The 22,893-nt window shown below is 48.5% G+C and overlaps 1 protein-coding gene across 4 annotated transcripts in view; it reads left to right on the top strand.

The window, feature by feature from the left end:
- The window catches only part of wdr17 (WD repeat domain 17), a 32,750-nt gene that overhangs the window by 4,414 nt on the left and 5,443 nt on the right, over window positions 1-22,893 (top strand). For 2 of the 4 annotated variants that reach the window (XM_023799293.2, XM_023799292.2), the window contains exons 2-23: window positions 5,001-5,129; window positions 5,242-5,425; window positions 5,503-5,733; window positions 6,720-6,971; window positions 7,487-7,609; window positions 7,811-7,998; window positions 8,301-8,469; window positions 8,572-8,663; window positions 9,995-10,077; window positions 10,167-10,253; window positions 10,594-10,758; window positions 11,077-11,279; window positions 14,722-14,871; window positions 19,075-19,205; window positions 19,582-19,707; window positions 19,921-20,076; window positions 20,162-20,226; window positions 20,451-20,583; window positions 21,609-21,700; window positions 21,820-21,919; window positions 22,257-22,396; window positions 22,638-22,658. In XM_023799293.2, the coding sequence (XP_023655061.1) occupies window positions 5,007-5,129; window positions 5,242-5,425; window positions 5,503-5,733; window positions 6,720-6,971; window positions 7,487-7,609; window positions 7,811-7,998; window positions 8,301-8,469; window positions 8,572-8,663; window positions 9,995-10,077; window positions 10,167-10,253; window positions 10,594-10,758; window positions 11,077-11,279; window positions 14,722-14,871; window positions 19,075-19,205; window positions 19,582-19,707; window positions 19,921-20,076; window positions 20,162-20,226; window positions 20,451-20,583; window positions 21,609-21,700; window positions 21,820-21,919; window positions 22,257-22,396; window positions 22,638-22,658 (3,014 nt within the window). In that variant the 5' untranslated portion in view covers window positions 5,001-5,006. Of the gene's footprint in view, window positions 1-3,398; window positions 3,513-5,000; window positions 5,130-5,241; window positions 5,426-5,502; window positions 5,734-6,719; window positions 6,972-7,486; window positions 7,610-7,810; window positions 7,999-8,300; window positions 8,470-8,571; window positions 8,664-9,994; window positions 10,078-10,166; window positions 10,254-10,593; window positions 10,759-11,076; window positions 11,280-14,721; window positions 14,872-19,074; window positions 19,206-19,581; window positions 19,708-19,920; window positions 20,077-20,161; window positions 20,227-20,450; window positions 20,584-21,608; window positions 21,701-21,819; window positions 21,920-22,256; window positions 22,397-22,637; window positions 22,659-22,893 lie in introns of those variants that run through there. The other 2 variants (XM_023799290.2, XM_023799291.2) reach the window with 2 other exon arrangements.

The following is a 22,893-nucleotide window of genomic DNA, read 5'->3' as shown; positions in this document are numbered from 1 at the left end:
TTAACCTAGGTGATCTCACTTAAGATCAATAATAATATGAACATGAACTATTATTAGGATAAAAGTGTAACCTGTCATATTAATAATAACATGATTAAGCTTTTGAGTGAAAACATCTGTTTTATGGCTCTTTACGGCACGAGAGGACTTGGTCTCCATGGTCACGGAGGTGACTGGGTGACACGTCGGTCCCGCCTCCTCAGTCTCCCCAAGCTTGAGTGGGTTGGGGGGTGCGGGGGGTGTATCTCTGTGAGCCGGAGGTCAGTCCAGCCCCGAAGGGAAATGAGATTTACAGAATCCCCCGCAGACTCCTGTCATTTTCAATTGCGATTATCCTGCTCTGCTTGACCTGAGCAGCAGGTGCTGGAGGAGTGCCGGACAGGCCGCTCCACCACCACCCCTCCCCGGCACACGTTTGCTCTCAGACTGCAGTTTTTTGCTGACATCTGTGACCTCCGGCGTGGTAAGTGCTAAAGTTTCCAGTTTTGGCTGGGCTGTGATTGCGGGCTGTGGGTTGCCCGGTGAACCCTAAGGGGTAACACCCAAAGCTCAGAGGGGCAATGCAAACAAACATTTCGTCCATGCAGAATAATTAATCTGAAACCGTGAATGTGAGAAATGTTGAAACTGCTGGTAATCTGTGTCTTCGCTTTGGTCTCTGATGAAAAGTGCAACCTGTACCATCACCTAGTCTGATGTTAAGCCCAGTTTAACAGTCCAAGATGTTGTGTGATGCACTTAAGAACTACATGTAGTCCACTCTCAAGGGAATTAATGTGACTTTAACCACAGTGAACCAACAAAGATGATGCCTTATGAGACCCATGAAAACATCTGGGGTGTTTGTGAAGTGTGAACTTCATGTAGCTGGGAGTGACGTCACTGTTGGGTAGTCAGACTTAATTCTTCATATGCTCATTGTCGAACATCGACCGCATGGCACGTGTGTTCAGTTGAACGTCCCACGGTCTGTGTGCTGAGCAACACTTGCGGTTGACGTCCTGATGAAGGCACGCGTAATGTGACGGAGGGCAGTCCTCAGGTCTTGGTAGGTGGGGTCAGTGTAGGCCCCTCCCCCAGCAGGTCCTGTGTAGACTAAGAAGAGTGTTGCCAAGAAGTGATGGCCTAGAAGCTTCTGAGGTGAAAACCCTAGTAGGTCATCGGCGCTGCCCCTTTAAGCCCCAGAACATGGCTTCAGAAAATGAGCACCGGAAATAACACTGAAGACCTTAGCTAAGCGAAAAAGGGATAATGTTCTAATGAAAGAGAAACACTCGAACAAAGGCGTACTGACGCGGGTGCGAGAAGCTTACACCTGTGAATACAGAACCGGCAATCCAAACAGTGGCATGTTTGGGTCTTGCTAAGTATACTTTCTGTATGAGGATGAAGCCATTATTTAGTCTGGCACAGTTTCATGAGGAGACAGAATGAGAATTAAGCCTTTTTGTTCCCTGTGGCTCCTCCAAATACCAGACCCCAAGCTTTCGGATTGGCCGGCCCGGTCCTTCCCGTCGGACGATTGGATCTGCGAGGGAGACCCTGAGGGACCTGTTTGGAGCAGAGCTCATTCCTCATGTCTAGACACAGCACTGAATAGTGGTTGCTGGGGTGGGGGTGGGGTTGGGGGGGGGGGGGGGTGGCGTCCAGCGATTCCAAGGTGCAGGAGATCAAACGTGGCTTGTACAGATGAAACGATAGGTAGCCTGTCAGATGTAGCAGTGACCGGTTAGAACAGAAGGTCTGTGGGAAAGTTTAGACGTGATTACGCAGCACTGGGTGTCTGTGGGGGTGTATGTGTGTGGGGGAGGAGCGGTGCATGAATATGAATATTATAAAAATCTGAGTAAATTATCCCTGATGTTAGCGAGCATTCAGGTCAGCACTGTGTCGTGTCTCCCTGCTGATGCGAGTCCCAAGTGACCGAAAGCGTGCTTTTACACCTCTGCTGTTTCTATTCCGCCCGCATGGTAATTGCGACTGCATTATTTGTCCCTGGCGTCGCGCGGCAGTGCAACGGAGACCGCGGTATCGGATGAGTCGTGTCGAGATGATGGCTCACGCTAAACGGCGCATCGCAATTGTGACGACGGCAGCGTGGCAACGATGACCTATAATGAGGGAGATCAGTTTTGGAGGGAAAGACGCAAGGTGTGCACGAGTCCCACAGGGAGAACGGCTGCCGGATCGAGCCAGACCACAGCTCTGACTGTGGGGGCTGCGATCTGATAATCAGATGGATGGACAGGAACTGTTTCATAATGCTAGGCCCAGATTATCACAGGATGGATCCATTTATAATTCAAATCTGTCAAGAAATTACAGGTTTTTTTATGACGCTGTCTTTCAGTTGTCATTATTGACTGTGAGGCAGTGTCAGATCGGGGCTGACGCTCAGTTAGTCAGACCTCTGGCTGACCTTTTTGCTCAGGCACTTACAGAGGACACACGAGATCTGTGACGTCAGACATGGGAAAAAGGCCACCGTGTTCAGGACAGAGGCGCTTTTTTTTTTTTTTTTTGGTTTAATTTGTGCTTTAATTGGCACGGTGCAGGCCCGTACCCGACTGCACGCCTCCCGGATCCAGTCTGGCATCGTCTCTGGAAACGGATTCTGTGCCGTGTGGCCGGTGAATCAGCGGCAGATTCGAGACGGAGGTGCCGATTGGGAGAGGGTGAAAGTTGCCGTGACTACGCCTCGCGGGGACAGTGCTCCTCCGACACCACTCCCAGCCACTTCATCCTCGCCAAACCATGAGCTTCCATCCTCATCGCCTAGGAAACGATGCTGAGTGCTTGTCTCCCCTCTCCTAGCACACACACACACACACACACACATGCACTGTACATCCTCAGCTAGAAGAGGTGCTGTTTCCATGCTTAAGACTCCCTGATGCTGCAAGCTGTGTTGTACCAGTGTCGGCAGGTGTCTGTCTGATGGCCTTAGTAGTGAAAAACAGGTAGCCCCCCTAGGCCTGCTGATGGAACAGCCCCCCCCCCCCCCAGTCTCATGACACGTTCTCATGCAGTGGCACATAAATCTGACGGGAAGCACAGAGTGATGTACATGGGGAGGAGGATTCTTCAGGTATGAGCTTCTTACCCCTGCCCTGGTGTCGCTGGGCCATATATGGTCAAAGGAAGTGGTGATTGTGTGAGGGGGTGTGGCTTATAATGAACTGTGGATACAGAGATATAAATAAAGCAATGGATTTCACACAGGCACCTTTAAGAAGCTGGAGGGGGTTGCCGGGGGGGGCGAAATACATCATTTAAATAGAGGCTTCTGCAGTTGCCTGGCTACTGACGGCACTGTTTGGTTGGTCCTGCCTGTTGCTTGTCTCTTGGTCTCCCACGGCAGCGGTGGACGGAGGGGCGGGGGGAGGGGGAGGGGGGAGTCTCGCTCTCTCTCTGCTTTTAAGGGAGACAACGAGCAGCACCAAAACACAGGGGACCCAGAGATGGACGCAGATGTTCTGGAGTGGGTCACCGCGGGTGACGTCGCTGGGAAGGTAGGCCAGGAGGATGTCGCTCGGTGGTTCTCTTGGGTTGGCCGGCTGGGTCTGGGCCTGGTTTTGGGCTGTTGTGTCGAGCTTGGAGGCTGGTGGGGGAGGGGGCCGTGTGGGGTGAGTGGGTTTGTGTCAGGACGCAGTGCGACCTGTCAGGCCGGAGAGCAGATGAGACCAGATCCGTTTGGCCCTTGCCAGTGAGTCACTGCTCTTAGTGTTCGGGGGGGGGGTCTCAGTTTGTGTCGCCCTGACATAGAGGCTCATGCTAAGCCCCCCCAGAGATGCAAGTGCTGCCTTTCCTCAGCGCAAACATCACGTTCATTACCAGCATATTTTAATAAGGACGAGCCGTCCTTAAGAGAGCAAACAGCTTTTCGCCTTTGTTTTGTGTCATTTGGCTGATGATGTATATTTAGCAAATAACATTGAGTGTCAGAGCTCATCTGATTATTAACCATCTGCTCCTGCTGTTAACTGTTCCTCATTTTTCTCACAACAATCCCTCAAGAAAAAGGGCCGTGGCCTGCGGAAGGAGAGCTGGATGATATCTCATGTCCCTGACTGTGAGATCACGTTCTGATGGTATTTTTAAAGGAGCAGACTTTCTTTTATTTCCCGGCCCATCTTTTTGTGTGTCTTCTTGATTTACTGCAAGATTTGCCACATTCCCCTGAATGGGTCTTCAGAACAGTTACACACAGGAATTATTTTCTTGAGCCTACTTAGTCAAAAGCTGAATACATCTATTACTGAAGCTTTAAATTGTAACACAGGCAAAAACACGCATACTATCATGTCCAGCATAATTTGCATGAGGTATGTGCTCATACAGTTCCAGACAATATGGGTGATTATGGAACAATCGCTGCTTTATATACAGACATTACCGCATATACAATGCAACATTAATTCTTTATCTAGGGAATGTGTGTGTTGGGTTTGGGTTTGTCATGTGTCCCATTACGAACTGCCATTCCATCCAGACCCTACCTTGAGCCATGTGCTTCCCAGTATAGACTGACCGATGGAGAAATATTTCCAGAAAGAAAACTAAGTTAACACCTTTGCTTCTAAGTGTATTAATTCTGAAGAGCTTGTAGTCTCCAACTCAGTTTCTTAAACCCTAAACCAGATGCGATCTTTTTTAAAACTTGAAAAATGACATAAGTAATGGATCAGTCTGGGTTTCCTATCTTGTGAAAAGTCACATGACTCTGAAATTAGTCAACAGTTACGAAAGCCAAACCAGCAGCTTGAGAGAAAGAAGATTCCCGACTAGCCTAAGAAATCGTGTTTACTACCTGAATCCACAACCACGGAAAAATTTTGAAGTTCTGTTTCCAGACATCCTCTTCACCAGTGATTAATGAGATTTATCTGTGATGTTAAAGCAGAAAATGACTGCATTGCAGCACAAGCTCCTTGACACAACACGCAGTTAGCCCGTGTTAGCCCAGACTAACGACTGTCAACGGCTGCCCATGTCCCCAGGTGAATATGCCGCAGGTGAAACAGGTGGGCCTGCTTGCCGCAGGCTGCCAACCCTGGAACAAGGATGTCTGCGCAGCCAGTGGGGACAGATTTGCATATTGTGCGACGCTTGCTATATATGTGTACCAGGTAAGGGTGCCTATTAGGGACAAACAGAGCGTTTTTGCAAACGTGGTTGATAAACGAGTTGAGACAGCGTTGTGGCTTCCACGTCCTCACGGTCACGCTGAACATTCTCCAGCTCGATCACAGGTACAATGAGTTCAAGCTGAGAGCCATCATGTCCGAGCACAAGAAGACTATTACAGCCATATCGTGGTGCCCACACAACCCCGACGTCTTCGCCAGTGCCAGTGCTGACAACCTGCTCATCGTCTGGAACGTGCCGGAGCAGAAGGCAGTGACGAGGCTTGACAACACCAAAGGTGTGTGTGTGTTTGAATGCTGGCACATTTGTCTGTGTCTGGCTGCGTCTCACGTTCCACAACACCCCACTCCCCAGGGATACCCGCTTCCCTGAGCTGGTGCTGGAACGCTGGGGATGCAGTTGCCTTCGTATCCCACCGGGGCCCCCTTTACGTGTGGACCATCTCCGGGCTGGACGCTGGCGTCGTCGTGCACAAGGAGGCCCACAGCTTCCTCTCAGACATCTGCTTGTTCCGCTGGCACCCACTGAAGAAGGGCAAAGTGGTGTTTGGGCACACAGATGGCAGCCTGTCCATTTTCCAGCCGGGTGAGGGACTGAAATGCACAGCAGCACCTGTGCGATCCAGTGTGCAATTGCTCAACTTCGGGTTTCTCTCCCACAACACTTCAGTGGAAGCTGTAGTTACTGATGTACAGGAGTGTTTCTGTAACCAATAATTCTTTCGTTCACTGGCCTGGTAACTGTTAACTCAACCTCAGGAGATGTGGTGTACTCTCAGAAAAAAAGTGTAAAGATGTGTACCTTTGCTTGGCACTGGGGCTGTACCCTCAAGGGTCTGCCAATTGTACCCTTAGCAGTAGGTAATTGTACCTTTTAAGGCACAGGACTCTAGGGAACTTTTCTGTATCATTGATGGTACATTAATGCTGTTTGTACTTTTTGGATGTTCCTCAGAGTCCATTTCTGTACCTTAAAAGGTACAATTACAAAAGTACAGCCACAGGGATGAGCAAAGGTATACATTTTTACAGTTTTTTTCTGAGAGTGTTTGGGAAGAAGAACGTGAAAAGCTGATACCAAACCATAATCATTAGATGATTAGATTAGGCTCATGAAAACTTAAAATCCTGCTTATAGACAAAGATGCTGGTTTTGGGTTGTTCTGGGAATGTACTGAAATTCCTTCTAAAGTCTGGAACACATCAAGCCGATATTTGGCCATTGGAAGCAATTGGGCTGTTTGAGTCAGTGGCTACCTGTTGGGCCAGTGTCTGTGTGACATGGTCGGTCCCAGTCGGCGCTGTTTTGGCCTATTTAGCATGTTGAACTCACCTTCAAAGCTAGTCGGTGAAACTGAGCTCTCTGACTGGGTTGTATGTCAGCCATCATCTTTAGCCATTCCAGTGTGTTTCAGCTCAAATCAATGGAATCTGACGGGAGACGCACTACTTCACAGCAGAAGTCTGGTTTGCAGTAATTCGTTAATCATAATTGGCTAATTGGTGCAATAAGCACCAGTTTATTTTTGTTTGGTTTCATTTGCTTTTGTTTGCTTCAATTTGGTCCTGCAGGATCCAAAAACCAGAAGCATGTCCTGCGGCCAGAGTCACTCGAGGGCAGCGATGAGGAGGACCCAGTGACGGCGCTGGAGTGGGACCCACTCTCCACCGATTACCTGCTGGTGGCCAACCTGCACAATGGCATCCGATTGGTTGATTCGGAGTCCCTGACCTGCATTACTACCTTCTGCCTTCCCAGCTCTGCTGCCTCTGTGCAGTGCTTGGCCTGGGTGCCCAGCGCCCCCGGCATGTTCATCACGGGGGGTAGGTGCTGCTCCAAGGTTTCTTCTAACTCTACACCGGAAGTCTCTCACTACCAAAAGTTTACAGAAACCCATTGAATATGGAGGGTCTTGTAGGTATAGACCGGAAGTAGGTACAGTGATCAAGAAGCACAGACACAGTGCCTCACAAAAATGTTATAAGGGCAGAAAGAAAAATGATTGGTTCTGAGAGATAGCCAATCAGATTGTAGAGGAGGTGAGACCAACCAATCAGCTGTCTTGTTTCTGCCTCCTCTACTTGCTTCAACCCACCTCTTCTTCAATCTGATCGGTTATCTTTCTGAACCAATCATTTTTTGTTTTGCCCTCAGAACATTTTTGTGTTAGTAAAACTCCCAGCCGCTATATAAAGTGTACAAACAAGCTAGTAAGTCACATAATAGTTGGCAATGAACAAACCTTGGCAAATTCAATGGTTCCAACTCTCATGCCAGACAGCTAATACTCTTTCTAAGCACGAGATAATCAATTGTTTTAAATGAGTTTTTTTTCCAGATTCACAGGTGGGAGTACTGAGGGTGTGGAATGTGTCCAGAACGACCCCACTGGACAATTTCAAGCTGAAGAAGACCGGCTTCCACACCCTGCACGTACTGAACTCTCCACCTGCCAAAAAAAGCAAGTAGCTAAAGAGCAGGCCGCCTGGGAATGGCCCAGGGTTTCCCACGGGGCACCTTGTCTCTCTAACACGTTTAATATCAACATTTGAACATCCTGCCTCCGTTGTAAGGTTGTAACTTGGCGACTTCATTCACTTCCTCTTTCCTCTCGGCCGTCCTGTGAAAACGGGCGCTGGTTGTCCAACCCCCATTCCCACAGCCTTCGTCGCCGTTTCCCCCACCAAGAACCACCACACGTCATCCACCAGTGAGGCCGTGCCCCCGCCGACGTTGTGCCAGAACCATGCCTTCTCGCTGCCGCCAGGTCATGTGGTCTGTTGCTTCATGGACGGCGGTGTGGGCCTGTACGACATGGGGGCCAAGAAGTGGGACTTTCTCAGGGACTTGGTACGGAAGCCTAGCCAGACCAAACAACCCTCCCGATATATACTGTCTATGTAACGAGCAACCAGTTAATATCACAGCTGCTCTTATACTAAATATTAATTTGTACCATAAACAAATCATAAAGCTATACGCACCCTGCATTTCAGTGGTAGCAAACTGATGTTACTTTATTGGCCAGCAGGGAACTTCACAATTTAGGACACATACTTACAGCTTGATGGTTGATAGGTTAAGTTTATAAACAGAGGTTATCATTATTTATGATTGTTACTATTGACAAAGTGAGATATTCTGACGCTTAGGGGCATGTGGAGACCATATTCGACTGCAAGTTCAAACCGGATGACCCAAATCTGCTTGCAACGGCATCGTTTGATGGGACAATAAAGGTGTGGGACATTAACACTCTGACGGCTGTGTACACATCACCTGGGAATGAGGGCGTGGTCTACTCGCTCTCCTGGGCCCCAGGTAAGGGTGACACATTACTTTGGGGGGCTGTTTTTATCACGATTAAGACGACGAGGGTGAGGAGGATTCCTGAATGCTGATACTGCATGTGTTCGGTTAAAGGTGACCTGAACTGCATTGCCGGGGCCACGTCAAGGAATGGCGGTTTCATTTGGGATGTGAAAAAAGGCAAAATGATCACAAGATTTAATGAGGTGCGTTCCAGCGTCTTCCAAATCCCTCGCCTTCTAGTGTTGTGGGTATTTGTTAACTAATTACACTGGTCAACAATTTTTTACTTTGTTTTTGTCACACGATCCAAAATAGGTGAAACTTACAGCACTTTCGGGGCAGCACGTGGCTCAGTGGGCTAAGGCTGTGTGCCTGTGATTGGAGGGTCGCCGGTTCGAACGCAGCTTTGGCACGTCTGCGGGTCCTTCAGCAAGGCCCTTGACCTCCAGCTCCCTGGGCGCCACACGAGGTGGCTGCCCTTCATGGCCAGCTTACTCTTGCCTATAAAGAGCAAATTGGGGGAGGCATAAAGAGAATTTCCCCACGGGGATCAATAAAGTATCAGTAATTATTATGAATTCAAATATCTAACTGGAATTTCCCTATCATGTAAAGATTTTGAGTGACAAACAATAAAACTTTATGTTAAATGTATATTTACAGTATATGTGCATGATAGAAGTGACTCATTTAAATGGTAGAAATGCATTTGGCCTCAGGAACAACCCTCTTAAGGCTCCAGCAGAAGTCATCCAGCACACTGGGACTCCGCCTGCTTTGATAATATTTTTCCAGGATTGTTTTTCAACATATGTTACAGCCTGTAAACTGTGGCAAATCAGACTTACAGTGCTTTTAACTGTTCTGTAAAGTCTTAAAATGTTTCAAAATAGAAATCATTTTTCCTAAATTAAACTTTAATATACTCATGCATAGGGGTGGCATGGTGGTGCAGTAGTTAGTGCTGTTACCTCTGGGACCTAGGTTCGAGTCTCCGCTTGGGTCACATGTGTGTGGAGTTTGCATGTTCTCCCCATGTCGTCGTGGGGTTTCCTCCGGGTACTCTGGTTTCCCCCCACAGTCCAAAGACATGCTGAGGCTAATTGGCATTGCTAAATTGCCCTATTAGCCTGCATGTGTGAGTGAATGGTGTGTGAGTGTGCCCTGCGATGGGCTGGCCCCCCATCCAGGGTTGTTCCCTGCCTCATGCCTGTTGCTTCTGGGATAGGCTCCGGACCCCCCGCGACCCAGTAGGATAAGCAGGTTGGACAATGGATTTTTAATAAGGAGTGATATACTATTGATATATCCTAAACATGATATCACTCAAAAACTATGGGTGAATTCTGAAATCAGCATAAAAAAGACAGCCATTAGTTGTTCTGTGACAAAATCTTTGTGCATCAGTGGTGTATGGATGATACTGGAAAGAACATAATGTACACCAAAGAGGCAGTGATTTCACAGCCAGGATACGTAGGTATGTAAGTAGCATTTCATCAGATGAAGATGAACCCCTTGTTCCTCTTGAAAGCATGGGAAGAATGGGATCTTCTGCATCGCATGGAGCCACAAAGACTCCAAGAGAATAGCCACGTGCAGCGGCGACGGGTTCTGGTGAGTATCCCATGTCTCGAGTGTCTTTTGCTTGTTCCTGTGTTCCTACGCAAACGTCTTCCCCGTTTCTTTTCCCCCACCAACCGAAGCATCATCCGCACCATCGACGGGAAGGTGCTGCACAGATACAAGCACCCGGCGGCTGTGTTTGGCTGCGATTGGAGCCAAAACAACAAGTGAGTGGCCTGACTGACACACACGGGTGAGAGGCAGAATGCCTTGCCAGCCAACACAACTGTCACAACAAAATGTCAGCGACATTCTCAGTCTGCCTTACAAGCGATACCCAGAATGTCACACTGAGGAACATGCTGAGCTCTGTACAAGAAGTTGTCAAAACCTCATGTCAAAGTTCTTCTGAATTTGGAACAATTTTTACTCTTTAAAACAAACGTTTCTTACGAAATATCTCAGTTGTTTCATTTAATTTTGTCTGCTGCCCTTTTTTTCACCATTGCAAATGTTATTTCGTGGTTGTTTTGTCTCATAGTTGTTTCCATGGTTGCCTTTCTGTAGAGACATGATTGCCACGGGCTGTGAGGATAAGAACGTGCGAGTGTATTACCTGGCCACCAGCTCAGACCAGCCACTCAAGGTGTTCACCGGACACACGGCCAAGGTGTTCCACGTGCGCTGGTCACCCCTCCGGGAGGGCATCCTCTGCAGTGGCTCCGATGATGGGTAAGAGGGACAGGTATCAACTGCGCGGCCCTTGATCATGGCTTAATGAGCACAGAACTTCTCACAGCTCTGATGAACATTTTCATTCCAAAATGTTGCGGGAAATTCTGAAACTGTTTCACACAATTATTGCACCGCAGCAATCATTTATTGTACTCCAAAAATATTTCCCTTTTTTGTTCAGCATTGATAGTCATGATGTACCATCCTGTTATCATAATTCAGGTTCTCCTTCACCTCACATTCCACGGGTTTAACTTTCAGTTCCATTAACTGTCCGTCGAGTAACCCAGTGCCACCTTTTGGCATGAAATGCAGGACGGTACGGATCTGGGACTACACCCAGGACGCATGCATCAGTGTGCTTAGTGGGCACAGTGCCCCCGTGCGTGGTCTCATGTGGAACACGGAGGTCCCGTATCTGCTGATCTCAGGCAGCTGGGACTACACAATCCGCGTGTGGGACACTCGGGATGGCACATGCCTGGACACCGTCTACGACCATGGTGCTGATGTCTATGGTAAGACAATGCAGATCTCCTGTGGGGGACCCAATCCCAGGTTGGAGGAGGAAACAATTCTGTTATTTTCAAACATTGGTCATATATCTAATTAGGCTAAGGTTGAGGAGTATGCACTGCTGCAGCTGGTTGCCATCCCGGGTGTGACGGTATACTGCATCTGGCCCAGTAAGCGGTACTTCAGCTTGCAGGGAAAAATTTGGGTGTTGGTGGCAGGATTGGCAGTCCAGCCACTGTAAAAAAAACTTCACGACAGCTCCAACCAAACAGACATGACACCCTTCTGCTCTCCGCGGGAGTAGCTCTGCTGCAGCTGCCCACAGAAGGGCTGCACACACCATGAAGGGGATGGGGGAAAGCCTTCGGGAACCTCATCCCAGGAAGTGTCGAGACCGCTGGAGAGCTAATAGGGTCAGGCCTGTTGGGGATCGGAACTGGTATGGTACTGAGGAGTCACCCATTGCAATTGGGCCCCAGTCTGAGGCGGCCCATCCTGGTAGGGACGTGGAATGTCTTGGTTCTCCAGCAAGATCACCATCTTTCTCTGCTGTTGGAGTAGCTTTGTAAACTCCGCATTTCAGTGGTGGCACTCTCTGAAGTACGCAGACGGAGGAGTGGCCAGATCTCTATGTTTTGGTCTGGTTACTCTGATGACTGTCATACTCAGGAAGTAGCTGTTGCTGTGGTGGTGTTAGATATCACTCCTTTCAATAAGCGCATTATGAGACTGAGGCTAAGGCACTCTTTGGGTTTCCTGTTTTGTCTGTTGTCTCAGTGTATGCTCTGATCATGGTGAGTGATGTCTCATTGAGAAAGACATTTTATTCACAATTTTGCTCTGTGGTTGATGGGTGCCCATGAGGTGACACTCCTCTGGTCATGGGTGACTTCAGTGCAACCACTGGCACTTGACTAGGCTGGCTATGAGGATTGTGTCGGACCCCACGGATCTGGTGACTGGGGTGAAAGTGGCTCCATGTTCCTTGACTTTTTGAAAGGTCAGGGGCTGCGGGTTGTTGGATCCTGGTTCTAGCACCCTGAGCTGCATCGTTGGACTTGGTAATTCAATACTTTTGGTGCGGCGAAGGAGATCAATTACTTCCTCGTGGGCAGATGCTGGAGGCTCCTGCAGAACTCCAGGGTCTACAGAAGTGCCCAGTTTGTGAATTCTGACCACAGACTGTTGCTACTTTGAAGATTCAGCTTAGATCCAGTACTAGTTACCACATACTAGTAGAATGAGGCTGGACTTGGCCAGACTCCAAGATCAAGCTGTTTCTGATGAAGCTGTTTTGCACTGCAGTTTGTGTGAGAAACTTGCAGACTTGGGTGCGATTGCAGATTCTAATGTGATGTGGGAGACTTGCCATGAGAAGACCCCGAAGGTTGCTGAGAATTATTTTGGGGATGCTGGTGTTTCACCTCGCAGGGCACCCTGGATATTATCGAGAGGAGTCGCAGAGCACGATTTGATAGCAACACCAGTCCATACTGGGAACTGAGGAGGCCAGCTGTGAGGACTCTGAGGACAGATAAGGAGGTGTTTGTTAGAGGAATCTGTGAGCAGGTGACACACCATCTGTGGTTTACTAATCCACATCGTACTTACAGAGGAATCAAAGCAGTACGCACATCTGAATGTGTTTCTAAGAGAGTCATAGTCAAGGCAGGTGATGGAACGGTCCTTATGGATGACATTGCAGTTGTGACCCGCTGTGCTGGCTACTTTAAGCAGCTGATTAAAGTTGATCCTCCAATTAAGACTTTGGACATCTCCACAGTTCTTGAGGCTAGTCCTCCGATCAACTGTAAAGCACCCAGTCTCACCGAGATTGAATGGGTGGTAAATCAGCTGGGGGTAGGGAAGGCCGCAGGGATCTGTGGTTTCCTGGGTGAACTTCTCCAGGCTGGTGGTAAGGCTGTCCTCTTGGCATTGCAGGCAAACTTTGGTTCCATTTGGTTTATCCCAACTCACTGGAAAATGGGACTCTTTCTGGAAGTGGATGGGTGATTGTGGCAACTCCAGGGGTATAACACTGCTGTCAGTGCTGGGTAAGGTCCTTGCTAGGGTCATCCTTAACAGGATCTGTGATCACTTGCTCACCAACCAGTGACCAGAGCAGTCTGGTTTTATGAATAAAAAGTCTACCAGCGACGGCATCCTGGCACTGAGGGTTCTCATTGAGCGCAAACGCAAATATCGGCAGAGGTTCTTTGCAGCCTTTGACGATTTTCATAAAGTGTTTGACTCAGTTGATTGAGCTGCCCTGTCAGACATCCTGAGACTTTGTGGGATCCCCCCAAAGTTTCTGGACGTCATGGCTGGCCTGTACACTGGTATAGTGAGTGTTGTGCAGAGTGCAGGGAGAACCTCTGCGTTCTTTCCAGTTGATTCTGGGGTTCATCAGGAGTGTGTTCTTGCTTCTTCTCTATTCAATGCTTGCATGGACTGGGTGTTCGGGCAGGGTCATGGGGTCAAGTGGCTCTGGAGCACCTGTTGGTGAAGAAAGATTCACTGATCTTGACTTTGCCAGTGATGCTGTGAACTTCGCAGAGTCTATGGAGGCCCTGATCGGGGTTCTCGAGAGACTGAGCGAGGAATCTGGGTGTCTGGGCTTGCGAGTCTCCTGGATAAAAATTAAGATCCAGGCCTTTAATGACTTCTTGGGCGCAGCCTTCAGTAGTGTGTCTGTCTGCTGAGAGAATGTCGACCTCGTCGAGAGGTTCACTTACCTCGGCAGTGACACTCATGTCTCTGGTGACTCTTCCTATGTAGTCAGGAGACAGATTGGAAGAACATGGGTGGTCATGAGGTCACTGGAAAGGAGTGTGTGGTGCTCCCGATAAGGTCCAAGTCTCCAAGTCCTGGTGCTCCTTGTGTTGCTGTGTGGCTGTGAGACATGGATGCTTTCCGATGAGCTGAGACGAAGACTGGACTCCTTCAGTACTATGTCTCCTCAAATAATTCTTGGATACCGCTTGTTTGTGTCGAATGAGCAGTTACTAGGGGAGCTCTGAATGAATCACATTACCTGCTTTGTGAGGGAGCATCAGTTACATCACTACGGCCGTGTGGTGCAATTCCCTGAGGGTGATCCGGCTCGCAAGATCCTCTTTGCTGAGGACCCGAGCGACTGAACCAGGCAGATGGATGGGATTGGATCTGCCTGTGGGGTCAGCAGCCAGGATCCTGAGGTGTTTCATCATGTGGTGGGTGTGGCAATGTGCTGCACCAGTGCATGCTCCCCAAACCCAATTAGGCTAAATAATGAAATTATTAATTATTAAGCAGTCTAAACAAACATTTTAATTAGAACTATGCAACCTAGGAAAAAATATTCATGTTTTTTGAGATATACTGTGGAGGATGGATTTCGCCACATTCTGGTAATGTGGGCAGATCGTGATTAAAGACGGCATTGTGTGTGCTGTGTTGCTACAGGCCTCACCTGCCATGCCAGCCGGCCCTTCACTATGGCTTCCTGCTCTCGAGACTCCACCGTGAGGCTGTGGTCGCTCACGCCCCTCATCGCCCCACTCCTGGTCAATATCTTGGCCGATCACAGTTGGGATGACATCATGGGCAACACCGGTAAGCCTTCTGAGGCTGCTTCTCACACAGCAATGAGACTGAAATAGTAATTATAAAAATCCGGTTCATGTAGTGTAATTTGGTTAGTCACTATAGGCTAGCTCTGTAGCTTCAGAACAACAACTAAACTAGTCCTCAACTAGATCAAAGTTAGGAGAGTTAAATTATTATAAATGGTTGCTACTTATTTACTACCAGCCATTTTTATTGTTACGACCAGCTCGAGCCACAACGTAAAATGAGGCAAACACAAGATAGTGTAGCTCAATGTTGAGTTTATTGTAGAAAGGAAAAAAAAAACAGTAAAGATGTCTAGGGGAAGGAAAATGGATCTGTGAGTTGGGTATGCATGTGTATATATGTAGTCTTAATTGAAAAATGAAAAATGAGAGAGAATCCAAGGGAGGAGCTGTAGGGCTCTTAATACGCCAGGTGGATAGTATGAGAGAATGATGAGACCTATTGCTACTCCAACTCCTCCAACCACAACACTGCTACCACTGGGCTGATGGGGGTGCAAAGGGATGTATCATCTCTTTCCCCAAAAGGAACTCCACTTCGTAGTCACATTAAGCAAAAATAGGTCTGATGTTGCACCCCTCCCATCACCAAAGTCCAGTCTTCTGCATCCTGGGCCCTAGGTATACAAAGGGGCAGTAGGAGGAAGATGAGAAGGGAGAAAAAAAGCTCACACAGATAAGATATCGGCAACCACATTGTCCTGGCGTCTCATATGCTTAATGATCAGATTGAATGGTTGCAGGATCAATAACCACCATATAACTTCTTGGTTATGATTTTCCATCCAGTAAAGGAACACTAAAAGTTTATGATTGGTGTAAACAACCACAAGATATGGAGATCCCAAATAAATCTCTAAATGTTTGACAGAAAGGACCAGGGCAAAAGCCTCCTGGTCAACAGTGGCATAGCACTGCTGGCAGAATTTAACCTTCCTCGAATAGTAAGAGACGGGGGACTCAATACCATCCTCTCCCACCTGCAAAGGGACAGCTCCATCCCCAAAGTCACTTGCATCTACTACAATTAAAGGGCTGCCCAAAGTTAGGCACAAGCAGCACTGGTGCACTTGCCAACAAGGCCTTAGTTGTTTCAAAAGCCTGCTGACAAGCAGGAGATCTTTGAAAAAATGGTTTAAGGCTCATTATTAAAAAAGTCAAGGATATGACCACAGTAGCAAAGATCTCACAGAATACACAGTAGCACCCCATCATTCCCAAGAACCTTTGCAATTCCTATGATGTATGAGCTCTGGGAAAGAACACATGGCCTCACCTTTGGCATCCATAGGATGCACCTGCCCACCCCAACTATCTTACCAAGGTAAGTCACACTGGCCTTTCCAAGGTCACATTTGGAGAGGTTGATGGTGTGGTTAGCCCTCACAAGACAAATAAAAAGTTGGATAAGTTCAGGATGTTCAGACCAGGAGGAACTATACATTTTCAAGGTAGGCTTCACAGCCTAGCAACCCAAGAAGTATTTTATTGACAAGACACTGGAAAGTCAAAGCATTTCAGACACCAAAAGGGATGACTTTGTACTGTAATAGCCCTTTAGAAGATCGATCTTAGTTACAAACTTTGTGAACTCCACGTCGTCAATGCAATCATTTATCCTTGGCAACAGATAACAATCAGGCTTTGTTATGGCATTAAACCGGTCTGTACAAAATCTGTACGGCCATCATGCTTAACCACAATTCAAAGAGTACTCCAAGGATTACAACTCAACTCAGCTAAATCATTACTTAGCATATAAAATGCCTCTTTTTAAATACTTCTTTTGGGATTGTCCCAGTAGGCATGTTGGTTGATGGGTTGGGCTAACCCCACATCTCAACGTGACACACGTCATGCTCAATGACCAATGTTATACTGGGCACATCAGGGAAGAGAGATGGGAAAGAGTTGATCAGTGCCTTGATATCTCTTTTTCCTGCAGCCAAGTAAGCCAAAAAGGCGGCCAAGTCAATAAGCATTTGGGAATTCCTGAACTGTCACTCAAGAACTTCTGCAGAGAGAACAGCAACTACTTCATCACCATGACATACAACATTACATGGCACACTTGTAGATGAGAGACTAGAACACAACTCACCATTATCTGCAGAAACCGCCATTAACCCGACAGTAGTTTCTGGGGAAAGTAAGGTTTTAGGAGCAACAGGAAACAGCTGGTAAGCATGGGGAATCCACATGAGGATAACGAGGGGATGTGGCACATGGAAGGAGCAGACGATCGGGGCAGGACAGGACCCCCCCCAAAGGGCACACCAAGGGCAGCGAAGAGACGCAACCGGGGACACGATGGAACCTAGGGAGACAAAAGCAAAAACATCAATGGAGTATAGGGAACAGCAACTGCACAAAGGACAAACAGGACAAGAAACCAGACAACAACTGAATAAATGCAGAAACGAAGAGGGACACCAAGGACGGGAACATAGAACCAAAGACCAAGGGAGGGGACAATGGAGGAACAACACCAGGGGACACACTAACAGGAGGCACAAAGGTACCAACAGGAAACAAAGGCACAGAGAGGGATGAGGAGGAAACACAGGGGGCACAAAGGGACCAGAAAGGAATAAAGGCACAGAGGGATGGTGAGCAAACACAGGGCCCACAAAGGAACCAGAAGGGAACAACGGTGGAGCAGGACGGGGAGTAAACACAGGGGGCAAGGAAGCAAAGGATGAGGGGAACCGGGGAGCTGGAGGGACCCTTGGTGGGTGTGAGGCAGAGGCCACCAGAGCAGCAGGCGACTGCGAGGCCAGAGCAGGGGCTGAAGGGGACACTGAAGGTGGCGAGGAGGAAGGCAAAGGGGTTGGCGAAGAAGACGAGGAGGGTACCGTAGCCATGGCAGGCGGAGGCGCTGCCACAGCTGACTCAGGTGCAGGCGACCTGCAAGTCGCAGGCGGGGGTCCCACAGGTGTCTGTGGAGCTGAAACCTGGGGGAGAAAGGGTAGGTTAGGAAGTCGACCCTGACGCTGGTGTTCCCTCCCTCTCCGGGAGACCAAGAGATGGGAACTCAGCCGGGATCTGCCACGATGAAGTGGCGGTGACTGGGGTGACCCACTGGGGAGGCCCACTGGGGTAGTCAGGGTAATCCCTGAGGGGTCCCATTCAAGCTCCTCCGCCAGCTCCATCAAGGAGGGAGGAGCGGTGGTCAAGCCATTGGGACCCTCCTCGGGTACATGGACTGGGGCCAAGGTAGCTGGGGACATGGGAGCGAGGTCAGGAACCAGGGGAACTGGATCCGGGGGGACAAATTGGAGGGTCTGGAGCCAAGAGGGCTGCGGCGGAGGGGTCAGGAGCCGGAGGTACTGAGGCCGAGGGGTCAGGAGCCACAGGTACTGGGGCCGGAGGGTCAGGTTGGGACTGGGGCTTCATAGGGTGGCGTGTCAGCCGCTGGGAATGGAACCTCAGGTGCGGGTGCCATGAGGACTGGAGCCTCAGGCATGGGCGCCATGGGGACTGGATCCTCAGGAGGCAGCACGTCAGCTGCCAGTACAGGAACCTTGGGAGATGGTGCGTCGGCCGCCGGGACGGGAACCTCGGGGGACGGCGGGTCTGGCACCATGGGGATGGGAACCTCAGGAGCAGGCAGCTCATTAGCCACTAGGACCAGAACCTCGGAGGTCGGTGCAGGGGCCGCCGGGTCGGGAACCACGGATGGCTGCGCAGGGGCCACCAAGTAAGGAACCTCAGAGGGTGGCGCAGGAGCCGCCAGGTCGGGAACCTCGTAGGGCGGTGCAGGGGCCGCTGGGTCGGGAACCTCGTAGGGCGGTGCTGGGGCCGCCGGGTCGGGAACCTCGGAGGGCGCTGCAGGGGCCACTGGGACAGGGACCTGGGGCAGTGATGCAGGAATCTCCGGGAGTGCAGCTGGAATGGGCGGCACAGGAACCATATGGGGGTGCGGCTGGAGTCTTGATTAAACAAGTTAATGCCACAACCACGGCACTGCTGCAGTCAGACTGATAAGGATGCCAAGGGAGGTAACGTCACTCAAAACTGTGTCTTTACTGTGCCAAAGCAAGATCAAAGATGTTTAATTAGGAAAGGGTATCTGGCTTACATTGGTTCAGCAATATGCAGCGAGATCTGTCCAGTTCCAACTTCACATGAGTGTGAAGTTTGTGCTGCTATCCAGAATTTCCTTCATTCATCCTTTGTGCAGATCGTGCCATGGTTCCGGGTGCCCCACCTCTGCTCTGTGGCAAAGTGTCCAGGGACATCAAGCAGGAGTTGGACAAGCTGAGTGGTGACGTCCGGGTCAAGAAGCTGAGGTGGTTCTCCGAGTGTTTCTCTGTGAGTGCAGCACCCCGACCAGCAACCATTTTCAATATGATATTTAACGCTTGTGACTGGACTCTTTGCAAAACACCTGCTATCCTTTTCATGTTGCTTGAGCACCAGAGGAACTGGCTGTCTTTCTGGGGGTGGGATAAGGAGGTGAGGGAAAGAAAAAGGCGGGAAGGACAGAGACAAAGGTAGAAGAAGAGCGAGTGAGCGACAGGCCACCCCTCAGATCTGCCATGTGAACCAGTGTAGCACATACAGAGACTCAAAGACACTCTACAAGACAGAAAGTTTTCTCTTAGGGCACTTGCTTGTTCTGTGAGCTTGCAGCTCTGTTGGCACAGAAGGACGGGATGTGTGCAACTGGGTTATCTTCACTTCACAGCCTCCTGGAGGCAGCCACAACCTGTGGGACCTGGTGGCGGTGATATCTGGCCAGGACGACAGCCTCCTGCCCCAGGGCTACGGGAATGGCATCATGCACATGAAGCACCTAGTCCGCTTTAAAACTGTGAGTCAGGCAGTTACTTCTGTGGCTGTGCTTTGGGTTTATTTTGGTTACTTGGGCATTTTTTTTGCAATTAATTGTTTTAAGGTAAACAATTAGTACAATGCAGTATATTTTACATAATAAATGACATAGCGTAACTTTATCAGCATGGGGAAAATAGTTTTTCTTTTCTCATGCGAGGTGACCTAAGTGGTCCTATTTCCCTGTCACCAGTCAGAGGCCCAGGAGCTAACGATAGTCAAGATGTCCAAGTTTGGAGGTGGGATCGGTGCGCCAAGCAAAGAGGAGCGGCTGAAGAGGGCAGCGGAGATCCACCTGCGGTTGGGGCAGATCCAGCGTTACTGCGAGCTCATGGTGGAGCTTGGCCAGGTGGAGCTCATGCAGCATGCTTCTCCAGTGGTGTAGTGCCATCGATCATGTAGCTGACAGTTTAAGCCTGTGCTGTGTTTTGCAGTGGGAGAAAGCCTTATCTGTAGCCCCCGGCGTGTCCATGAAGTACTGGAAGAAACTGATGCAGAGGTAATTTTATAGTCTTTCCATCTTATGGTCCGACCCATTTAGAACCAGCTTGACCGCAGAGATGGAGAGTAAGCCGGTGCATCATCAATTTGTCCATTTCATAGATTAAGTTCCCATGGAAGCAAGTAAGAGGCTAAATCATTAAGTTCATTATTATGATTCCACCTCCTGGTGATGACCTTCATCTCCTAACCCACTAACCCACCCGCACTACTGTCACACAGGAGGGCTGACCAGCTCATTCAGGAAGGAGATGATGATGTTATTCCATATTGCATCGCCACGGGTGATGTGAAGAAGCTGGTCAGCTTCTTTACCTCCCGGGGACAGCTGAACGAAGCCCTCGTAGTGGCTCAGGTAGCAGCCTTTTTTACTATTAACCGTACATGTTCCTGTCACCCTCCCTAATTCATTTTTGTCACACTTTCATAAACCATATACACATCACCACCATAATGCATTATACATTTTGCACTTTCAGAAAACAGGTCAAGTATATGTCTCCAGGGTTTAAACCTGCAGCATTTTAGACTATAAACCCGAAAAAGACTGCGCCCTTGATCGTGTTAAACAATAACCGCGCCTTTGATGGTGTTTAAGATTGAACCTGGAAATAATAAACCTTAATAAAGACGCGGATAACAGCTAAAAATTGAACCCGGAAATAACCACGTCTTTGTTAAGGTTTATTAAAGCTAAAGACTGACCCCGGAAATCACCGCGTCTTTGTTAAGGTTTATTAAAGCTAAAGACTGAACCCGGAAATAAAGAAACACCATACATGGCGCGCTTAAGTTAAAGACTAAACCTGGAGATGACTGCGTCTTTGTTAAGGTTTATTAAAGCTAAAGACTGAACCCGGAAATAAAGAAACACCATACATGGCGCGGTTAAGTTAAAGACTGAACCTGGAGATGACTGCGTCTTTGTTAAGGTTTATTAAAGCTAAAGACTGAACCCGGAAATAACCGCGTCTTTGTTAAGGTTTATTAAAGCTAAAGACTGAACCCGGAAATAACCGCGCTTTTGATGGTGTTTATTTAAGTTAAAGATTGAACCTGGAAATAACCTGTGAAGGTTTATTAACAGCTAAACACTGAACCCTGGAATAATAGACATTAGTTAAAGTTAAAAAGAAATAACCAACTTTAATAACGTTTATTAAAGACTGAACCCAGAAATAATGGCACATTTGCAAATATTTATGAAAGCCAAAGACTCAAGATGGAAATAAGGGCGCCTTTAGTAAAGCTAAAGACTGAACCCTAAAAAACTGAATGTGGAAATGACTATGCCTATGCTGACAGTATCACTGAGTCCCACAGTTACAGTAGTACTATTATGCTTGGAGTTTTTTCCTGACTCTCTCTCCTGCTGGATAGGTTGCTTGTGAAGGGAACATCCACATACCTCAGACGTCCTCAACAAAAATACCTGCTAACACTGAAGATAACAATGTGGAAATGTATAACGGGTAAGGGTGCATCCTCCTTGGAGTATCTACAGTATGGGTTGGGGTTGCAGTACATTTACTGCTGTATCTGTAGAGCAGGTTGAATAAACAGACTGACACCTGACGTTCGGTGCTTTCAGGTTGCTGCAGCGCGTGAGCGGGGAGCTTGCAGAGTGGTACTTTCAGGACGGGCGGGCCGTCCTAGCCGCATGCTGTCACCTGGCTGTGGACAACATAGAGGTGTGGAGCTTTCCCCAGCACACATGACAGGGACTCCAGTTTCGCTGTGACTAACAAGCCCTAAAACTGATGCCGCAGAAACAGAGAAAAACCGAGAGCGAACAAATTGACAAGTTAAAAAATAAAGCAGAGTTGTCTAATATTTTCGGCACAGGAGTGTAGTTAATTTGTTTTAAACAGACATCACTCCAGAGGTTCAAATCTGATTTTTTCTTTCACAACACACAGATGCTGCATTTAGTATATGAAGGAAATCATCCACTGACAAAAAATTTCTGACTGTGTGTGTGTGTGTGTGTGTGTGTGTGTGTGTGTGTGTGCGTCCTTCCTGATCCAGCTGGCCATGGCGAGTCTGATCCGGGGCAACGAGCTTGAGCTGGCCGTGTGTGCCGGCCTGGTGCTGGAGGAAGCGGCTGGTCCGACTACTCACTACGCCCTGGAACTACTAGCCATGAAGTACATGACAACCCCCACGTGGTAAATATATCTATGTACATATAACATGCATCACTGTGCACATGTACAAACATGTAACGTATGTGGCCATGCATGAATATTAAATGTATAGACATATATATTGCCACGGGGCAACAGACAGCTGTGGTGCCAAAACGAATGGAAGGAACCCCTTTGCAAACCTGTTTCCCAGACGGACCACGTATGCAGAATATTCTTTCCATAATGCTGAACATTCACTGCACATTTCACTTGCTCCCAGCTTTCCATGTGTTGGAAACAGGTACTATGTTTTCCTTGCATGTTGCCCATTTGTATCTGTTCACGGCTGCGTGTTAGACCTTCTTGTCATCGTTCCTAAAGTCAGCCCTCAAAGCGTCTGCTGCAGATTTATGTTTGAAGACTTTCCCCACATTTGGTGGTGGTTTCCCTCTGAAATATTGGTCATGGCCACAAGGGGGCAGTGTGATGTGTATTGTCTGCTAGCTTTTTCTGTACACTAGTGACGGACGCGAACT

The sequence above is a fragment of the Paramormyrops kingsleyae genome, chromosome 25, assembly GCF_048594095.1.
Source record: "Paramormyrops kingsleyae isolate MSU_618 chromosome 25, PKINGS_0.4, whole genome shotgun sequence".
Classification (NCBI taxonomy): domain Eukaryota; kingdom Metazoa; phylum Chordata; class Actinopteri; order Osteoglossiformes; family Mormyridae; genus Paramormyrops; species Paramormyrops kingsleyae.
This window is presented reverse-complemented; position numbering and strand designations above follow the sequence as displayed.